We start from the raw sequence: 18,893 nt of genomic DNA, 5'->3' as shown, positions 1-18,893 counted from the left end.
TGTTTCACGTCCCCAGTTTTCCATGGTATCCTCACAAAAATCAATTTTCTCAAAACTCATTTAGGAAATGATAATACTTGGGCAAAGTAAACATTCAAAAATAATCTTAGGAAGTTTGAAAATACCTTCCTGGTAATCTGATCACTAGGGTTACATTCTCTGATAGCCTACCTTTAGCATGTCATAGGTTTTAGGAGCAGGTGAACGGCCTCCAGCAAAATCATTTTCAACCAAGTGTAGGTTGTAGACATACTCAGGAACACTGCTGGTTCGGTGAAGATTTCCTGCAATCAAGCAAGTATTAAAATAACTCAGAACACAAGTGGGCTAATCAATATTTACAGACTGTGTAACAACGACGTATTAAACTTTTAAATTTAAGTAATGGAGGCCAAGAACAAGCATTAAATGTACATTAATGTTTTTAAATGCTGGTTTCACACCACCCTGGGATATGGCAAGTGATCAAAGATTATCAAAACATTCTCTACAAAAGTTTTTCAGCTGGGTGTGGTGGCTCACGCCTGTAATCCCAGTGCTTTGGGAAACCAAGGCGGGTGGATCACCTGAGATCAGAAGTTCGAGACCAGCCTGACCAACATGGTGAACCCCATCTCTACTAACAATACAAAAATCAGCTGCATGTAGCGTCGGGCATCTGTAATCCCAGCTACTCAGGAGGCTGAGGCTTGAACTCGGGAGGCAGAGGTTGCAGTGAGACAAGACCATGCCATTGCACTCCAGCCTGGGCAACAAGGGTGAAACTCTATCTTTAATAAAAAAAAAAGTTTTTCAAAATGGAAGTTGAGTTTAAAAAAAGAAAAAGAAAGAGGCAGGTGGATCACCTGAAGGCGAGAGTTTGAGACCAGTCTGACCAACATGGAGAAATCTGTCTCTACTAAAAAAATAAAAAATACAAAATTAGCCGGGCGTGGTGGCATATGCCTATAATCCAAGTTACTCGGGAGGCTGAGGCAGTAGAATCACTTGAACCTGGGAGGTGGAGATTTCTGTGAGCCGAGATCACACCATTGCATTACAGCCTGTGCAGCAAGAGCGAAACTCCATCTCAAAAAAAAAAAAAAAAGAAAGAAAGAAAGAAGGAAAAGAAAAAGAAGGGAGAGGAAATACACAAAAATCTAAAAATGCTTGGTTGTTGCTGGTTGCAGTGGCTCACTCCAGTAATCCCAGCATCTTGGGAGGCTAAGGCAGGTGGATCACGAGGTCAGGAGATTGAGACCATCCTGGCAAACACAGCGAAACCTCGTCTCTACTAAAAACACAAAAATTAGCTGGGCATGGTGGTGCATGCCTGTAATCCCAGCTACTCAAAAGGTTGAGGCAAGAGAATTGCTTGAACCAGGGAGTCGAAGCTTACAGTGAGCCGAGATTGCACCACTGCACTCCAGTCTGGCGACTGAGTGAGACTCCGTTTAAAAAAAAAAAAAAAGTTTGGCTGTTATAGTGCTGAAAACTTTGGGGCTCATTCTCTGGTTTAGGTGTTTAGGTGGTCTGGACTGTAAAGTTCAGTTTCCCAAGTCACAGAACTCTGTTCCCAGGGAAGGAATTCAGAAGCCTTTTGTAATAAGTAGGTGTAGGCAATACTTATAACGGTGACTCAACACTACTAGATAACACGGCTTGTATAAACAACAGGGAGATCAGCACGATTCAGGGAAACAGGATCAGCTTCAGGCCAATGCTGGGGTTGAGATATCTGGCAATAGGCGAGTTTGGCAGGAAGGGAAATCAACCCCTGCACTCCAAATGGCTGCTTTTGTGGAATCGCCTGGCCCTTCCTTTGTTTGGTGGTCTAAGAGCCAGCCCACTCTCCTGCAAACACCGATAGGAGTCACGTGCTTAGCTCTGCGAAGCCTGCAGGGATTCAACGGATGCCTGTCTCCTCCATCTTCAAATACTCCTCTCTGAGGAGCGGGAGTGGTAGAAAGCAGCATTTTGTGTCCCTTCAGCCTCCATATCCTTCTCTCAGCTTTCTTTTTTCTTTTGAGTTTTCTCTTAGTGTCTTAAAAAAAAGGCTAATCCAAATAAGCAACAATCTCCAAAAGCCAAGTAATATCTACTTTCTTAAGTTTAACCGAAATTTCTTTTTCGCCCTGTAGCATTTTTTAGAAATCGGAGGAAAAATATATTCAATTAACTCTTCTGGGCTTCAGTGATTCATGAAAGATGTTGAGAACACAACACAGGCGGCTCCTTTCCGGTACCGTGGGAACACAGCAACATAACTCTTCCAATAAATTGCTATAAAGTCAAAATTTCAAAATACGAAAAGTGCATTCACAAGGGGAGGGAACACAGAAACTTGAAATTATTTTCTGCCAGAGAGCGAAAAAAATCTAAATCCATCCCAAATTTTGTTTGTACACGTGTCCTTATTTCCTACAGCCAAACAATCTGCCTGATAAACAATTTTCCGGCCTCAAGGAGCCTTGTGGGGAGGCAGCAGCAGGCTTTTAACTGTCACCCTAGAGACAAGGGCAGTTGAGATAAGTCAGACATCTCCTGTTTCCAGGGGCTTGATTTCTCCATAAGGGCTGGCAGAAGGGCAGGCAGCCACTTACTTTTTAATCTCTATGACAAAGAATGCCTGGAACTTGGACCTTAAATAAGGAAAAAAAAACCTTTTTTTTCCAAAAATTTTATTAGAGATGGAGTTTTGCTGTTGCCCAGGCTGAACTCTCACCTCTGAGCCCAAGTGATCCTTCTGCCTCAGCCTCCCTTACTTGAAAGCAATCTTTTTTTTTTTTTTTTTTTTTTTTTTGAGACGGAGTTTCGCTCTTGTTACCCAGGCTGGAGTGCAATGGCGCGATCTCGGCTCACCGCAACCTCCGCCTCCTGGGTTCAGGCAATTCTCCTGCCTCAGCCTCCTGAGTAGCTGGGATTACAGGCACACGCCACCATGCCCAGCTAATTTTTTGTATTAGTAGAGACGGGGTTTCACCATGTTGACCAGGATGGTCTCGATCTCTTGACCTCGTGATCCACCCGCCTCGGCCTCCCAAAGTGCTGGGATTACAGGCTTGAGCCACCGCGCCCAGCCCTGAAAGCAATCTTTTCCATGACCCCACAGCAAATTTAGGAGAGGACTCAAGACACATTAAGCGTTACATCTTTAAGGGCGCTAAAGTTTGTTGTTATAAATAACATAAGTTGAAAGCAATTCATATTGTTATTATTATTATTATTTTTGAGATGGAGTTTCCCTCTTGTCATCCAGGCCCAAGCAATGGCGCAATCTTGGCTCACCGCAACCTCCACCTCCTGGGTTCAAGCAATTCTCTTGCCTTAGTCTCCCAAATATCTGGGATTACAGGTGCCCACCACCACGCCCAGTTAATTTTTGTATTTTTCATAGAAACGGGGTTTCACCATGTTGGCCAGGCTAGTCTCAAACTCCTGACCTCAGGTGATCCAGCCGCTTCAGCCTCCCAAAATGCTGGGATTACAGGCCTGAGCCACCATGCCCGGCCTCATATTATTATTTTATGTTGGCTGAGGCTTGTGCCTAGACTAATCCTTTATCCTCTACTCTGCACTCACAGTTCCTTCTCTCCCCAGGCCACTAGGGACATAGGCCTGAAAAGGCCCTGCTGGTGTGGGAAAGGAACGTAGCAGTCCAGGTACAGGGAACATAAAAAGGCTCTAATCCTGAAGGGTCTGGGGGCCAGAGTACCCTCAGCCCTAGGAATATGCAGAAAGGAGAAGGGGTCAGGGTAGGGGGAATGACTGGGGAGAGTGCTTACACTACCCTCACCGCTACCCCTAATAAAACAAGCTTTTGTACAAAGGCTGTGGCCAGGCAGAACATTATTTCTTATTGATACATAAGAAATCCAATTTATTAGCTTTATAAAAATTAGTTTAGTGATATCCATGTTCAAACCTTTAGACCACATGAAAACTGAATATATGAAAGCTAGGAACAATCTAGAATGGCAAAATACTAATGGTCATTTATGGATGGTAGCTGGAACCATTAATTCCTGTTACTCTATAATAAAATAGGACGTGATGAAAGCAGGCACTTTTAGGAATTCAAGAAAAATTCTGTCGATCAGTCCCTCTAGCCCATCATCACCTGGAATATGCCCTTGCCCTAATGCCAGGAGTAGGTAGATATTCAGGAACAGTTAATAGCGTGCTTCTTCCATCTTTAAGCTGAGATCCTGCAAAGGTTTTCTAAATGTGTGAGAATCCTTGAACAGGACCCAGTGAAACAGTATATCCTATCAAATAGCTAATTAATCAGTGAGTTTTATAATCAGGCTTACTGAACTAAAATGTTTAACTGATGTTAAATATTCACATTGTTGCTGTGAGTGTTAAGGCTTTTTAAAGCAACTTATGTGAACTCATTACATTTCAATATGACTTTTCTTTTAAGGAGCTCAAATTATTTTATGTTTCTTTATAATATTCTGTGATGTGGAGCCAGCTACTATCATCTCTGTTTAGAGTTAGGGAAACTTAAATTACCTGCTTTAAATTGAAAAGAGATCTAATAGTCAGGATTGAACTCTGGGTTCCTCCTTTCCCCTGGTCTCTGCTGTCTGACTGGACGGTGGCTACTATGACATTGTCATTTATCAAGGCCTTAGAGGGATGATTATTATCGTTTTGATATGAGGACAAAAAACAATTATGTTCTCTTTCCTCTAAAACCTTCACTTACGCAACTCCAAATACTCTGTAAATATTAATTCTTTATTTGCCAACATAAGTTCTTATAAGAAAGCTGCTTCTTCAGTTTTCAGATGAATGAACTGAGACTGGTTTGATGGTCCCTAAAATAACTGCAAGGTAGCTAGAAGCAGGGAATAAAATAAGACTGAATTTTTAAACCACAAGACGCTCTTCCTGTGGAATACTCATGAAAGATGTGACTCCAGATACTCAGCCTGCAAGCTGGCACAATCGATGGTTTCTCTGGATAAACAGCCAATCTCAAACAACAAATAATGCAGATTAATTCACCCAGGCAGTCATGAGTTTGAGATCAGTATGGTGATTAAAGGTGAATTAACGCCTGTGTTCTAAGATTTTAAAGAAATTTTGGACTGAGTAAAATTTTTTTTAAAGTATACTAATAAGGATGGAAATAAATTTAAGTCATTTTCTGTTTAATCAGAGAATAAGATAATATGATGACCGTTGAACATATAAAATAACTCAGCCATGTCCTTTTCTGAAAATAGAAGAAAGCAAACAAAAACATATCATACACACAGGTGCATCCTGCTTTAAACAAATCCAACATGAAAATCCAGATTTTTTTACACTGAAAATTGAGATGTGATTCTATTTCAAAGGATTTGTTTACTTCAAAAAAGAAATAGGTACCTTGCCTACTTGGAAGACATCCATAGACTTCATCTGAAACCCCCAATCTACCACTTTGTATAGGTCTGGACGAATCAGTTAGATGTCTGTTTCCCATAATTCCTGCTACCAACAGGACTGCTGAGAGAGAAGCTGACCTGAGAAAGCATACACTCAAATACTTTCAAAGTTGTAAAGTGATGGGTTTCTGACATGCCATCCCAAAATATGGCACTGGCATTTGAGGAAACAGCAGGCGCAGGAAGTTTTACCCTTACGCCTTCCTCTCACCCCTTCTCTCTGAAGCAAACCGTATAAAATCGAGCTGACCTTCCTTTGAATTAGGTCAAAGACTCATTTCAGAAGGATCCTCCCTATACCTGGAGGAAAGGAATGTTACAAAGGGAAGAATCTGAACAAACAAGCCTTGCTAAATTCCCTCAGTTTACCATTAGATCAGGCTCACCTTTGTCTCATTAGACTTCTGCATGACTGTCCATAAAAATAGTCTTCCCTGTTTCTGTGGGTCTTTGTTTCTGAAGACTCCTATGTCACATAAAACTTACATTAAATAAATTTGTTATGATTTTCTCTTGTTAATCTGTCTTTTATTACAGGAGTCTCGGCCATAAACCTGGTGAACGGTAAGAAAAGGAAACTTTTCACCTCTACAAAAGCAATATGCAAAAATGAGATAAGGTTTTTAAATAGAATTTGAGTCCTAAAAATTTTTCACATTTTTTCATGATTTAGTCTGTTCTAATAAGAGGGATAAACGAGTGTGCATGCTTTGCTTTACACTGTGTTGTAGAGCAGGTTTTTTTCCTGCTAAGTCTACCTGGGTGCTTGAATTGGACTTTTTCTGGTTGTCTTTGATTGGCCCACCGAGGAGCATGAGGACATTGCTGTGTTTTCCAGCCATTCATTTCCCTTGCACAGTGCCTAATATGCTTTTGACGTTTCCTAAAGAAGGGGATGATTTACTAGGAAATATTCCAAATTAACATGCTCAGGCAACATTACCTAAATTGTTTTTTTTTTTCTTTTTTTTGAGACAGAGTCTCGCTCTGCCGCCAGGTGCCAGGCTGGAGTGCAATGGCGCGGTCTCGGCTCAGTGCAACCTCCGCCTCCTGGATTCAGGCAATTCTCCTGCCTCAGCCTGCCGTGTAGCTGGGACTACAGGTGCACACCACCACGCCCAGCTAATTTTTGTATTTTTAGTAGAGACGGGATTTCACCATGTTGGCCAGGATGGTCACGATCTCTTGACCTCATGATCCGCCCGCCTCGGCCTCCCAAAGTGCTGGGATTACAGGCCTGAGCCAGCCCGCCGGGCCCTAAATTGTTTCTTCTAAAAACACCATGGACATTTTATGGAGCCCACTTTAAGGAAAATAAAGTAGGTAGTTGCAGAGCAACTTTAAACTCCACCCTTTTCAAATAACAAGCAATTCAGGTCAAACCAATTGTGGGTTTGGGGGTAATGGTGAGGGAGGTCTGTTTTGATGGTGGCAGGATTCTGAATTCCTCAGAAGATTGCAGAGGTGAAGCCTTCGCAGGACAATGAAATTTTCTCCCTTCTGAATAATATGATTCCTAAAGTAGCTGTTATAGAAAAAAGACTTTTGTGTTTGGTCACCAATACAAACATTGCTCAAAATAATGAATTATTGTTAGGGTTAAAAATACTAAACTGAGGCCTGGCATGGTGGCTCACGCCTGTAATCCCAGCACTTTGGGAGGCAGAAGCTGGTGGATCACCTGAAGTCAGGAGTTCAAGACCAGCCTGACCACCACACATGCTAAGTTTTTGTATTTTTAGTAGAGACGGGGTTTCACTATGTTGGCCAGACTGGTCTTGAACTCCTGACATCGTGATCCACCTGCCTTGGCCTCCTAAAGTGCTAGGATTACAGGAGTGAGGCACTGCGCTCCACATAATAAAGAGAAACCCCATCTCTACTAAAAATACAAAACTAGCTGAGCATGGTGGAGCATGCCTGTAATCCCAGCTACTCAGGAGGCTGAGGCTGAAGAATCGTTTGAACCTGGGAGGCGGAGGTGGTGGCGAGCTGAGATCGTACCGTTGCACTCCAGCCTGCGCAACAGGAGCAAAACTCCATCTCAAAAAAAAAACAAAAAACAAAACTAAACTAAATTGAGGCCGGATGCGGCGACTCACGCCTGTAACCCCAGCACTTGGGGAGGCCAAGGTGGGCAGATCACTTGAGGTCAGGAGTTTAAGACCAGCCTGGTCAACAAGGGGAAGTCCCGTTTGAATAGATCTTTAAAGTCATTTACTAGCAAAAGTAGGAGCTTAAAAGAAAGCATAAAATATGCTGAGACTCATCAAAGACCATAGTATGTCCGTACTCCTGAGTCAGTGAAGGAGTTTTTTTTTGTTTTTTGTCTGCCTGTGTTGGCATGTAACATAGGATTCATTTCCATTGGACTTATATATTTTTAGAAAATGTATTTTATCGCCAGGCACAGTGGCTCATGCCTGTAATTCCAGCACTTTGGGAGGCCAAGGCAGGCAGATCACTTGAGGTCAGAAGTTCAAGACCAGCCTGGCCAACATGGTGAAATCCCATCTCTACTAAAAATACAAAAATTAGCCGAGCATGGTGGCGTGCACCTATAATCCTAGCTACTGGCAAGGCTGAGGCAGGAGAATCTCCTGAACCTGGGAGGTGGAGGTTGCAGTGAGCCGAGATCATGACACTGCACTCCAGCCTGGGCAACAGAGTGAGACTTTGTCTCAAAAAAAAAAAAAAAAAAGTATTTTATCTTCTATTCTTACTTTCCAAGAAGAACAGCCACATATTGATGGAAACCACAACAGCCCAAGTAAGCATTTGCTTAGGCTGAAAAATAAGTAGAATGTGTTGGTTTAGATAGCTATAGTTGGCCGTGCATGGCGGCTCACACTAGCAATCCAGCACTTGGAGAGGCTGAGGTGGGTGGATCACTTGAGTCTAAGAGTTTGTGACAAGCTTGGGCAATATAGTGAGACCTCATCTCTACAAAAGAGGTAAAAATTTAAAAATTAGGCCGGGTCCAGCGGCTCACCCCTGTAATCCCAGCACTTTGGGAGGCCGAGGGGGGCAGATCACCTGAGGTAGGGAGTTTGAGACCAGCCTGACCAACATGGAGAAACCCTATCTCTACCAAAAATATGAAAGAAGCCAGGCATGGTGGTGCATTCCTGTAATCCTAGCTACTTGGGAGGCTGAGACAGGAGAATCGCTTGAACCCAGGGGCGGAGGTTGCGATAAGTCGAGATTGAGCCGTTAACAGCCTGGGCAACAAGAGTGAAACTCCATCTCAAAAAAAAAAAAAAAAAATGTCTGGGAGTGGTGGCATGGGCCTATAGTCCCAGCCACTTGGGAGGTTGAGGTGCGTGGACTGCTTGAGCCCCAGAGACAGAAGTTGCAGTGAGCTGAGGTTGGGCCACTGCACTCCAGGCTGGGTGATGGAAAGTGAGAGTCCGTCTCAAAAAAAAAGAAAGGAAAGAAAGGAAAGAAAAAGATGGAAAAACTATGGTGAAGAATTGTTTTCAAAGCAGATAAAAGTCTAATAAAGTTGTTTCATTTATTTATTTTTGACATGGAGTCTTGCTCTGTCTCCCAGGCTGGAGTGCAGGGGCACGATCTCGGCTCACTGCAACCTCCGCCTTCAGGCTTCACGCGATTCTCCTGCCTCAGCCTCCCAAGTAGTTGGGATTAGAGGCTCACACCACCACACCTGGCTGATTTTTTGTATTTTCAGTAGAGACAGGGTTTCACTATGTTGGCCAGACTGGTCTTGAACTCCTGACCTCGTGATTCGCCGGCTTCGGCCTCCCAAATTGCTGGAATTACAGGCCTGAGCCTCCGCGGCTGACATAATAAAGTTTTATGCTACTGAAAATTCAATAAACAGTTGTACAGTGCTGTATTTTATGACCAGTAACAGCTCATATAATCAACCATGAGAAACAACTTGGTTTATCAGGTATATGCTGGAAAGTACTGGTTATGAGTTCTTACAAAGTTGAATACGCCAGGGCCTAACCAGCTCTCCTGGAAGAGTGGGCCACACATTCCACGTGCCAGCGTGTGACTGACTAATCCGTCGCCGTTATTACTTACACAATATACCAGCCACTAGAGTCCTTATTTTTCAGGAGCCTCCTAAGCAATTCAGGAACTATCCTCTGATATACCAATTTATGACATTTGGGGAGCAATCTTTCAAATTACTGCTCTAGATAATGACAAAAATACATTTTAAAAGCCTCCCTCTCCCTTTTTTTTTTAATTGAGATGGAGTCTTGCTCCCTCACCCAGGCTGGAGTGCAGTGGCACGATCTCAGTTCACTGCAACTTCCTCTTCCTGGGATCAAGTGATTTTTGTGCCTCAGCCTCTTGAGTAGCTGGGACTACAGGTGTCTGCCACCATGCCTGACTAATGTTTGTATTTTTAGTAAAGACAGGGTTTTGCCATGTTATACTCCTGGCCTCAAGAGTTCTACCTGCCTTGGCCTTCCAAAGTGCTGGGATTACAGGCATGAGCCATTAAATAGCCCTTTCATAACACAGGTGTTCGTGTCATATTTTGTTTGAGGTATTAGAATATGTAATGGTAGAATTTGTGATTATAAACTAGTAATTTAGCATCTCGGTGACGTATTAAATAGACATATCCTGAAAGTATCTAAATCCAATCATTTCTCAGCTATGCGTGGTGGCTCATGCCTGTAATCCCAGCATTTCGGGAGGCCAAGGTGGGCAGATCACTTGAGTCCAGAAATTCGAGTCCAGCCTGGGCAAACAGGCAAAACCCCATCTGTACAAAAAAAAAAAATTACAAAAATTAGCTGGGTGTGGTGGCATGCACCTGTAGTCCCAACTACTCAGGAGGCTGAGGTAGGAGGATGGCTTGAGCCAAGGAGGCAGAGGTTGCAGTAAGCCAAGATGCACTCCAGCCTGGGTGACAGAGACAGACCCTGTCTCATGAATGAATGAATGAATCAATCAATCAATCTGTTCATTTCTGAAACTTGTCTCTTTACTTTGGCATTCCTGCCAATTTATTTGCTGAGATATCTCACAAGACTTTAAAACTTGTAAGACTTTATAACTTCAATGGAAAATATCACATTATACTCCCAATATCAAAAAAAGTGAATTTATAGAACTCACAAATTATTTTTTGCTTTAAAATACTCACTACAGGTTTTCTTTGTAATGACTCTGAAGTCATTGTGTTTCCCCTGCTCCTTACTTGCCAGGGCTAACCCCTCCCCACTGATTCATAATTGTTATCACAACTTTTTGTTGTTGTTGAGACAGGGTCTGCTTTGTTGCCCAGGCTGGGGTGCAGTGGTGCATTCAGAGCTCACTGCAGCCTTGAAGTCCTGGCCTCAAGTGATTCTCCTGTCTCGGCCTCTCAAAGTGCTGGGATTATAGGAAACAGCCACTGTGCTTGCTCTGTTCCTACTTTAAATCCACCGAATTGGTCCAATGTATTTTCACAAAACCCCTGCACTTTTCATGTTTCTTCCCTGTGGAAACATCTGTGACTCACGGTTATCGAATTCTTTAACTTGAATTCAAGATCCTCCTCTGTAGTATGAGGTGGAGGAGAGGGGGGAAGGAGGCTGCCTATAAGGGACACAACTGAACTGAGTCAACTGGGCAAGAGAGAAGGGAGGGAGACGGGGAAGGGTAGAAATACCAAGCAAGATACACTGCCTGTGTGTGTTTGGTGGGGAGCAAGGGTAGTGGCCCCAGGGATGAAGTTTGAGAAGTTGCAGGCATCAGGTCGCGAAGAACTTGGAATGCCATGTTCAATAATTTTACTCTTGTAGATAACAGCAAGAGACTGAAGGAATTTAAATTGGAAATGATGCAGTAAGATTTTAGAAAGCTCACTCTAGTAACTACGTGGAGAATGGACTGGAGCGGGGCCAAGTTAAAGCAAGAAGAGGTTATTTTCTCTTCCAAGGAGGTTTTGAAAGAACTGTATCTTACACTACCACTTCTAGCACAATCTTGCATCAGCACTTGACAAGTTAATTGTTGATTAGTCAGATTACCTGTACATTAGAAATATCCTAGTTACACAAATTCAGTTTGTGCTTAATCAGTTATCTATTCTGTGGCCCACCAGAATGGAACTAAAATGTGAGTAGGATTGTCACATGTATGCTTTTGTCTTGGGGTAGATGGAAGGTGCTCAAATAGTTTTCACTGTTCTCTGTCATTCTGGGTATAAGGAGAGGAAAAAAACGTGGCTTCTCCCAACATGCAGGCAGACTTTATTCTTAAGTTATTAGAAAGGCCGACTCTGTTTATTTTGGCAAGCTTGACTCTACATTTGGATAGTCTATGTTTCCTATCATTCTTTTATCTGTATGGCTTATGTATTTATCTGTAATATTTTGGTGGCCTATAATAAGTTCATATGATCTGTCAAGAAAAGTTCCCATTTGTTTTCATCCTTCAGTGAAAAAAGTAATCAAGATCCAATAGGCTTGATGCCTCCCCACACCCACCCCATGAATAGCCTACTGAGAGATTCAGAAAAAAATATCCATTAAGCTTCTAATGAACAACGTTTTCATGCACAAATTTTAAAAATTAAGGAACTGCAGAACTTTGATTATGACTGCTTTGGCTAACTAATGTTGTTAAGTGTAAAGCTGATTAGTCCAAGAATATAAATATGTGAATTATTTTAATAGTAATGGCAGGTTGTGTTTTCAAATGCTTAAGGTTTTTTTTTCCAACTGTCCATTTTTATTTAAATCTATATATTGAGCTCTCAAGTGTTTATTTTTAAGCACTTTAAGAACATTACAACTGTTTTTACGTCTGATATCCAATCACCAGTAATAGCATTATAGAAAAGATACACAGGCCGGGCCCAGTTGCTCATGCCTGTAATCTCAGCATTTTGGGAGGCTGAGGCGGGTGGATTACCTGAGGTCGGGAATTTGAGACAAGCCTGGCCAACATGGTAAAACTCTGTCTCTACTAAAAACACAAAAAATTAGCCAGGCTTGGTGGCAGGTGCCTGTAATCCCAGCTACTTGGGAGACTGAGGCAGGAGAATTGCTTGAACTCGGGAGCCACAGGTTGCAGTGAACTGAGATCGCGCCATTGTACTCTAGTCTGGGCAACATGAGCGAAACTCTGTCTCAAAAAAAAAAAAAAAAAGAAAAGATACACACAGGTTTTTAATGTTTCTATGAGAAGGCTTGATGGTCTGTTTAGTATTCTTACCCTACTAGTCAGGGGATCAAGGTGCTCCCTCTAACCGAAAAATAAAGTTTTCTCCTAATTTATTGTGTATTCCTACTTGCGCTGCTGCCTTTTACTGCTAATTTACTTCCCTAGGAGAAGTATAGTATTTGTCTTCATATATTTGCATACAGGCACAAAATACCTGAAGTCCAACATTTGTCTCAGAATTGTATAATTTAAACTGTTGAATGTCATCTGAGATGGAAATAAATCGTCTTATTATAGGCCATATTAATTGTCTCATTTATAAACTCCAGAGCTTTTAGCCGCATATTTATATTTCACTGTTATCCTAGATAGGCTGCCAATAATATGCTTGTTCTCTCAGAGAAAAAATAAAAAAATTTAATAATTTGTATTGATCAGACCAGGAATTCAATTGAAGGGTAAAATCGATGTTAAACTATGTAAAGACAAAATAATGTAGGTATGCACAGCCTTATTTTAATAAATAGGAAAAAATTTGTGAAGTTCCTACCTAAAACCTAGAGAAAATGAGCCAATGTGAACTACAAATACCCAGAATATTTAATACAAGTAAGTTACGTTCTGTTCTCATGACTATGGAACTCCTAGCACAGGGCATACAGATAACATTAACAGAGTCTTTTAAGAGCCTAAATGAGCAGTCTTCCTCCCGTTAAGGTAATTTCCTGCATCTTATCTGTCACACATAGAACAAGCCCTGTTATGCTGGGCCTAATTCTGGTTTCTTACAGTTCCACGGATTCTGAAGCACCCTTACTCTACCCTGAAACAAAACTTCACCCCTAAAACATGTGTTCTCAACATTTCCAGGGGTGTGAAGTTTTTTTTTTTTTTTTTGTAACCACCATTTTGTTAACATTCTATTTCATATGACTTACTATAATCAGAAGAATTTCTTTAAAAACAAAAACAAAAGACCACCATATACTTCTTTTGGGCTACCGAACTCAATCTGCTTGGCACTGAACAAAAAGTGGCTCACAGGCTATATTACACAGACACAGAGGTACATTCAGTCCAGTGTGCTGCTGACACCTCACATTCAGAGCAGCAGGCCCAAGGCCCTGCCACCCGCCATCTCACTTGTTTCCCCTTTCCTGATCCCTCCTACTTTAGTCACCTCGCTCCCCAGAACTGCTTCATTCCTGGGATTCCTTTTGTCAAAGGAAGAATTTATGCAGAGTTTGAACAATGTCTTACTTTTTTTTAACAGTAACACCTAGTTACTACCTTTCTTTTGCTACCCTGAGCCAATTTTCAATTCTCTCTCCCAAATTCACTTTTTTTTTTTTTGAGATGAGTCTCGCTCCATTGCCCAGGCTGGAGAACAGTGGCACGATCTTGGCTCACTGCAACCTCTGACTCCCCGGTTCAAGTGATTCTTCTGCCTCAGCCTCCCTAGTAGCTGGGATTACAGGTATGCACCATCACACCTGGCCAATTTTTTGTATTTTTAGTAGAGATGTGTTTTCACCATGTTGGCCAGGCTGGTCTCAAACTCCTGACCTCAGGTGATCCACCCATCTTGGCCTCCCAAAGTGCTGGGATTACAGACATGAGTCACAGCACCCGGCCCAGAATTCACTTTGATCACAGATATTTAAAAGCAGCTTCATCAGGAAAATCACCTAAGATAACAGTGTGCTTCAAGTTTTATGGTGGATTTCCAAAGATGTTGTAAATTGCATTGCGGGATTGTTCACTGTGCTTTATAGGAGATTGTTCACTGTGCTTTAGAAGTGATAAATACAACAATTTAAAACACAACTTTCTCCCTGCTCAGGTACCCCAGGAGAGGCACTGTGTAACAAGTAGTACTTTTAAGGCAAGTGTAATAAATAGGATAAGGACACTTCTAATTTTTCCCTTTGCCAATACTTGCAATTCTTAAATGTCTTCTGTTTCTTTTAGAAAAAGATTTTAACTATTAGCTACGATCCAGACCTACTTCACAATGCTGCTATACACCTCTGAAGGCCCCCTTCCCAAAGAGTTACAGCCAACTTTAAAATGTTCAGCACAGTTAAAAATAACACCAAAAGTCACTGAGTGATTTACAATGAAAATCACCCAGCTATACTAAGGCATTAGAAAGAAGTCAAAGGGTTAAAGAACCTTGCAAGATACTTATCAACAAATCAGCCACAGTTATCTCATCTCTGTCTTCAGCAGCTTATCCATTGTCTCAACCTTCCAGGTTTGTCAACAACTCAGAATTCTCCAGGGGCCTGAAGCTAACAGGAGTTAACATCAGGGTCTTTTTTTCCTGGAATGTCTTGTGTTGATACAGGAATTTTTTCCAGACCAGTACTGTTTCAACAATTGCGTGTGTGTTTCAACTTGAGAGACAGGATAGTCATATGAAAATAAAAATTATACTCAGAACCACCATAAGCCCCCAGACCTTCTCAAAGAACTTTAAAAAATTAAAGAATATATACAAACCACCCCTGGTAATTGTTTCATGGCATGCTAATGTTAAATTCCTTTGAAGCTGATTTCCTTTTTGAGTCTCAGAAAGCTGAGGCTTTAAAGTAAGTAGGTGTTGTTTGCTGCCTTATCTCTGCCTGATTTGTACTTCTGTGTAGGCTGCCGAGTGTATTTCAGCTTGCTGGGAAGCTGCTGTTGCAATCAAAATATTTCAAACGCTTTGTTCCTTAGTTGGAAGAGCCAGTCAAGTAGTTGCCCTAAGCATTATAGCAGAAGGACCAAGATAGTGCCCTTTGTTCTACCGTATCAACTCTGTGAACTGTGAAATACTCATTCTGTCCCCTCCTAGAGGGATCTTTCTCCAATCACCTCCCTATGTGCAGTCCTACTGAATTTTTGAGATCTACATCCAGGAAGTTTTTCAAAATTTCCTGCCACTAGGAGTAACTTACACTTTTTTTTTGAGACACAGTCTCTCTCAGTAGCCAGGCTGGAGTGCAGTGGCGCAATCTCGGCTCACTGCGACCTTCGCCTCCCAGGTTCAAACGATTCTTCTCCCTCAGCCTCCTGAGTAGCTGGGACTACAGGTGCATACTACCACACCCAGCTAATTTTTTACTTTTAGTAGAGATGGAGTTTCACCATGGTTGGCCAGGATGGTCTCGATCTCCTGACTTCATGATCCACCCACCTCACTCTCACAAAGTGTTGGGATTACAGGCATGAGCTAATATGCCTGGTTTTTTTTTGTTTTTGTTTTGAGACAGAGTTTTGTCCAGGCTGGAGTGCAATGGCGTAATCTCTGCTTACTGCAATCTCTGCCTCCCAGGTTCAAGTGAGATTCTCCTGCCTCAGCCTCCCAAGTAGCTGAGATTACAGGCATGCACCACTATGCCTGGCTAATTTTGTATTCTGAGTAGAGACAGGGTTTCTCCATGTTGGTCAAGCTGGTCTTGAACTCCCAGCCTCAGGTGATCCGCCCACCTCAGCCTCTCAAAGTGCTGGGATTACAGGCATGAACTGCCACATCTGGACAATCTATACTTCTAAACTCCATAATACATTAGCTATTCTTTTGGGTCACTTACTACTTTTTATTTGGTGATGTATTTTTCTAGAGGTTGGCCTCCTTATTTAGACTTTAAACTTCTTGCTTAAAGCAAGCAGAGTCTTTGTGTTTAATTCAGCACCTGCACAGTGCCCTGTATGAAGAACATGCTCATTTGATGCTTGCTGAATTTACCACACAGTTGATGCATTATACTGTAAAGAGAACAGATTATGTGTGGAGCTGGGATTACACTTCCAACAAATGCTGACAGACACATACTTCATATGTGAGATGGATTCTCATATCTATCTCACGCAACTGTTTTAAGGATATAATAAAGATTCTGGAATAGGCACAAAGTATACAGATGCCCAGCAACATTCCCTTTTCTTCTGTTCATGGCTCCATTCCGGAATAGTTGTATCTGCTTGTTCTTCCTGGCTGGCCATTCTCATAGGATAAGAAAGAATATCTAATATGCCTCCTGTGTTCCCCTCGTGGAGGAAGCTGGTTTGGTTTTAGTTTGAATGGGTGAAATGGCTCCACCACTGGTCAAAGATTGGCCTCAGTCATCCCGGAGTCTTTAGTCAGACTCCTAAGTCTAAATTTAAGGTCTCTCCCCCCCAGGTATTGTGACAGTTCTGTGTTGTCTAGACCTCCCCAGCTTTTCAGAACGTCCTCAATTTTATTTAGAGAAAAATGGGAGGGGGCCACGGAGAGGCTTAGCATCTAATAAATCCCACTTTGTATTAATAATTTTAAAACTTAATGATAAAACTGATAAGAGGTTTAAAATTCACGTTTGGGAGTTTAAATACCAACTCTGCCAATTACCATCTATAACTTCAGTGTTACTTAACTGCTTATTTCCTTATCTGTAAAATGAGGATGAAAATACCTAGCTCATTACAAGTTTTTAAATACAAATTATACATACATATAAAAAATGAATACACACACACACACACACACACACATAAAAAATGAATGCAAACCACATTGCCCAATTCTTGGCACATAGTAGGCACTCAGTTATATTAACTACAACCTTTGAACATCTTCTCTTTACCTTTCTAATATGTAATCATTGACTACCTGACTTTTTAGGATTCTTTTATACAAACAGTATAGCCTCCCAGACTCTGCTGTTTTAAAACTGTGGTCTGGCCTGTTAGGATTTTTCTATTTTCCTAATAGAAATTAGAATGGGTTAGCCTACATTCGCCAATGCACAAGTTACTTCATACAGAAACAGTTGAACATGGAAGAAACAGATATTCCAACTTACTCAATTTCTTTCCTCTTTTTTAAAAAATTTTTTGTTATAATAAGCCAACATAGTGCTTTTATAATGCAAACTCACACACACAACAAGTAAAACAAGAGTTACTGAGTTGATCTGATCACCTGACTCTAGCAGAGGAGAAAAGGATACATCATGTTCCCTAATTTTCACAAGTGGCTTGCCATCTTCTGGCCCTTCCACCTCCCCCGTCTATCAATCACAAACATGGTGTGCGTGTGTGTGCTTACACCCCTTTCACCTCCATGTTTAATTTTTTGGAGGGATCAGCCTTGCACCACGCCCGCATTGGTGGGGGTGGGAAGCGCAGCCAGGAGGGCAGGGCTGTTGCCGGCAGGGCCAAAGTCCCCTTTCTCCTGGGCGTGTTTGTTCCCAGGACCAAAGCCTCCTAGCCGCTGTTTCACTCCTTAGATCCACCACTCGCCTCCTACACTTGGAGCGCCCCGAAGTATTTGCACAAGACAGCACAATCCCAATTTATAGGTTGTAGGAGCGCCTGTGCTGTCGGGTTTTCTTTTTCAAGATATTTACGGGGGTCATGAACTATTTAAAAAATCTAATAAAAGTGAACAAGGGCTCCTTCTCCCAGAAAAAAGATGGTACATACCAAAATTCTGCATAGCATCTCAAGGTGTTGATAGACTCCCTGAACCCCCAAATTTAGTCCGCACCAGCGAGGGGTGCTGACGGTCGGAGCAGAAAAAGAAAGGGGTTAAATTTCCAAGTGAGTTCTTTAACATTGACAGATACGTACAATATTTAACATACGCAGGTACCCATATGACAAAGCTAAGTAATAGGTTATGGAAAAGAGTGCTTTCCACAAGCAAGCCGGTCACGCCGCGGGCGGCGAGCAACAGGTGGGCAGAACACGGGGTTCTGCACTCCCAGCAAGCGGGGCGAGGGCGGGATAGGAGGGGGTAACGGGGTGCGCGGCAGGGGGCGGCGCCAGGGAGCCGCGGGCTCCACTCACCGTTGCCCACAGAGCTGCGGCCCTTCCGGGCGAGGGTCTGCTGCACCTGCTCCTGGATCCGCAGGCTCTTGACCGTCTGGCCGCCGCGGCAGCTGCTCCCCGCCAGCTTCAGCTTGGCCTCGGAGGGCAGCGCCAGGCTCGAGCTGTCCAGTTGTCCCAGGATCTGCTGGCCCAGGACGGTCCGGATGTAGCCGTACTCAGCTGGGGTGCCGGGGACTGCCATGGGGCCGGTGGGGGCGACCGAGCCGCTCGACTGCCTCGGGACTGGCGGGCGAAGCGGCGGCGGAGCTGGGGACTGTGGCGCGAGCCCCGCCCGGCCCCGCCCCGGGCCCGCCCCCCGCGCCGGTGAGAGGCCCGGGCCGCGGGGAGCGCGGCCTCGTGGGCCGGACGCCCGGGCTTCCCCGGGGAGGGGGCGCGGCTCCGGCCGGGCACGCGCACTCGGGCCTGGCGGGGCGGGGCCGACGGGGGCGGGCCTCGCTGCGCGCGCGGACACCTGGCGAGTTGGACCTGCCCGCC

The 18,893-nt window shown here is 43.1% G+C and overlaps 1 protein-coding gene across 4 annotated transcripts in view; it reads right to left on the bottom strand.

Moving 5' to 3' along the window:
• Positions 1 to 18,616, bottom strand: part of PKP2 (plakophilin 2) — a 114,266-nt gene extending 95,650 nt beyond the window's left edge. For 2 of the 4 annotated variants that reach the window (XM_064369867.1, XM_021673782.2), the window contains exons 1-2: positions 18,378 to 18,616; positions 172 to 284 (exon numbers count right to left, since the gene is read on the bottom strand). In XM_064369867.1, coding sequence (XP_064225937.1) covers positions 172 to 284; positions 18,378 to 18,600 — 336 coding nt within the window. In that variant the 5' untranslated portion in view covers positions 18,601 to 18,616. Of the gene's footprint in view, positions 1 to 171; positions 285 to 845; positions 944 to 17,508; positions 17,590 to 18,377 lie in introns of those variants that run through there. The other 2 variants (XM_064369865.1, XM_064369866.1) reach the window with 2 other exon arrangements.
• Positions 18,617 to 18,893: the final 277 nt, after the last annotated feature.

This window comes from Aotus nancymaae, unplaced genomic scaffold, assembly GCF_030222135.1.
Source record: "Aotus nancymaae isolate 86718 unplaced genomic scaffold, 86718_ANA_hifiasm-v0.15.2.pri h1tg000092l, whole genome shotgun sequence".
NCBI classification, from domain to species: domain Eukaryota; kingdom Metazoa; phylum Chordata; class Mammalia; order Primates; family Aotidae; genus Aotus; species Aotus nancymaae.
The sequence above is the reverse complement of the archived record's forward strand: the minus strand, read 5'-3'. Positions and strand labels throughout refer to the sequence as shown.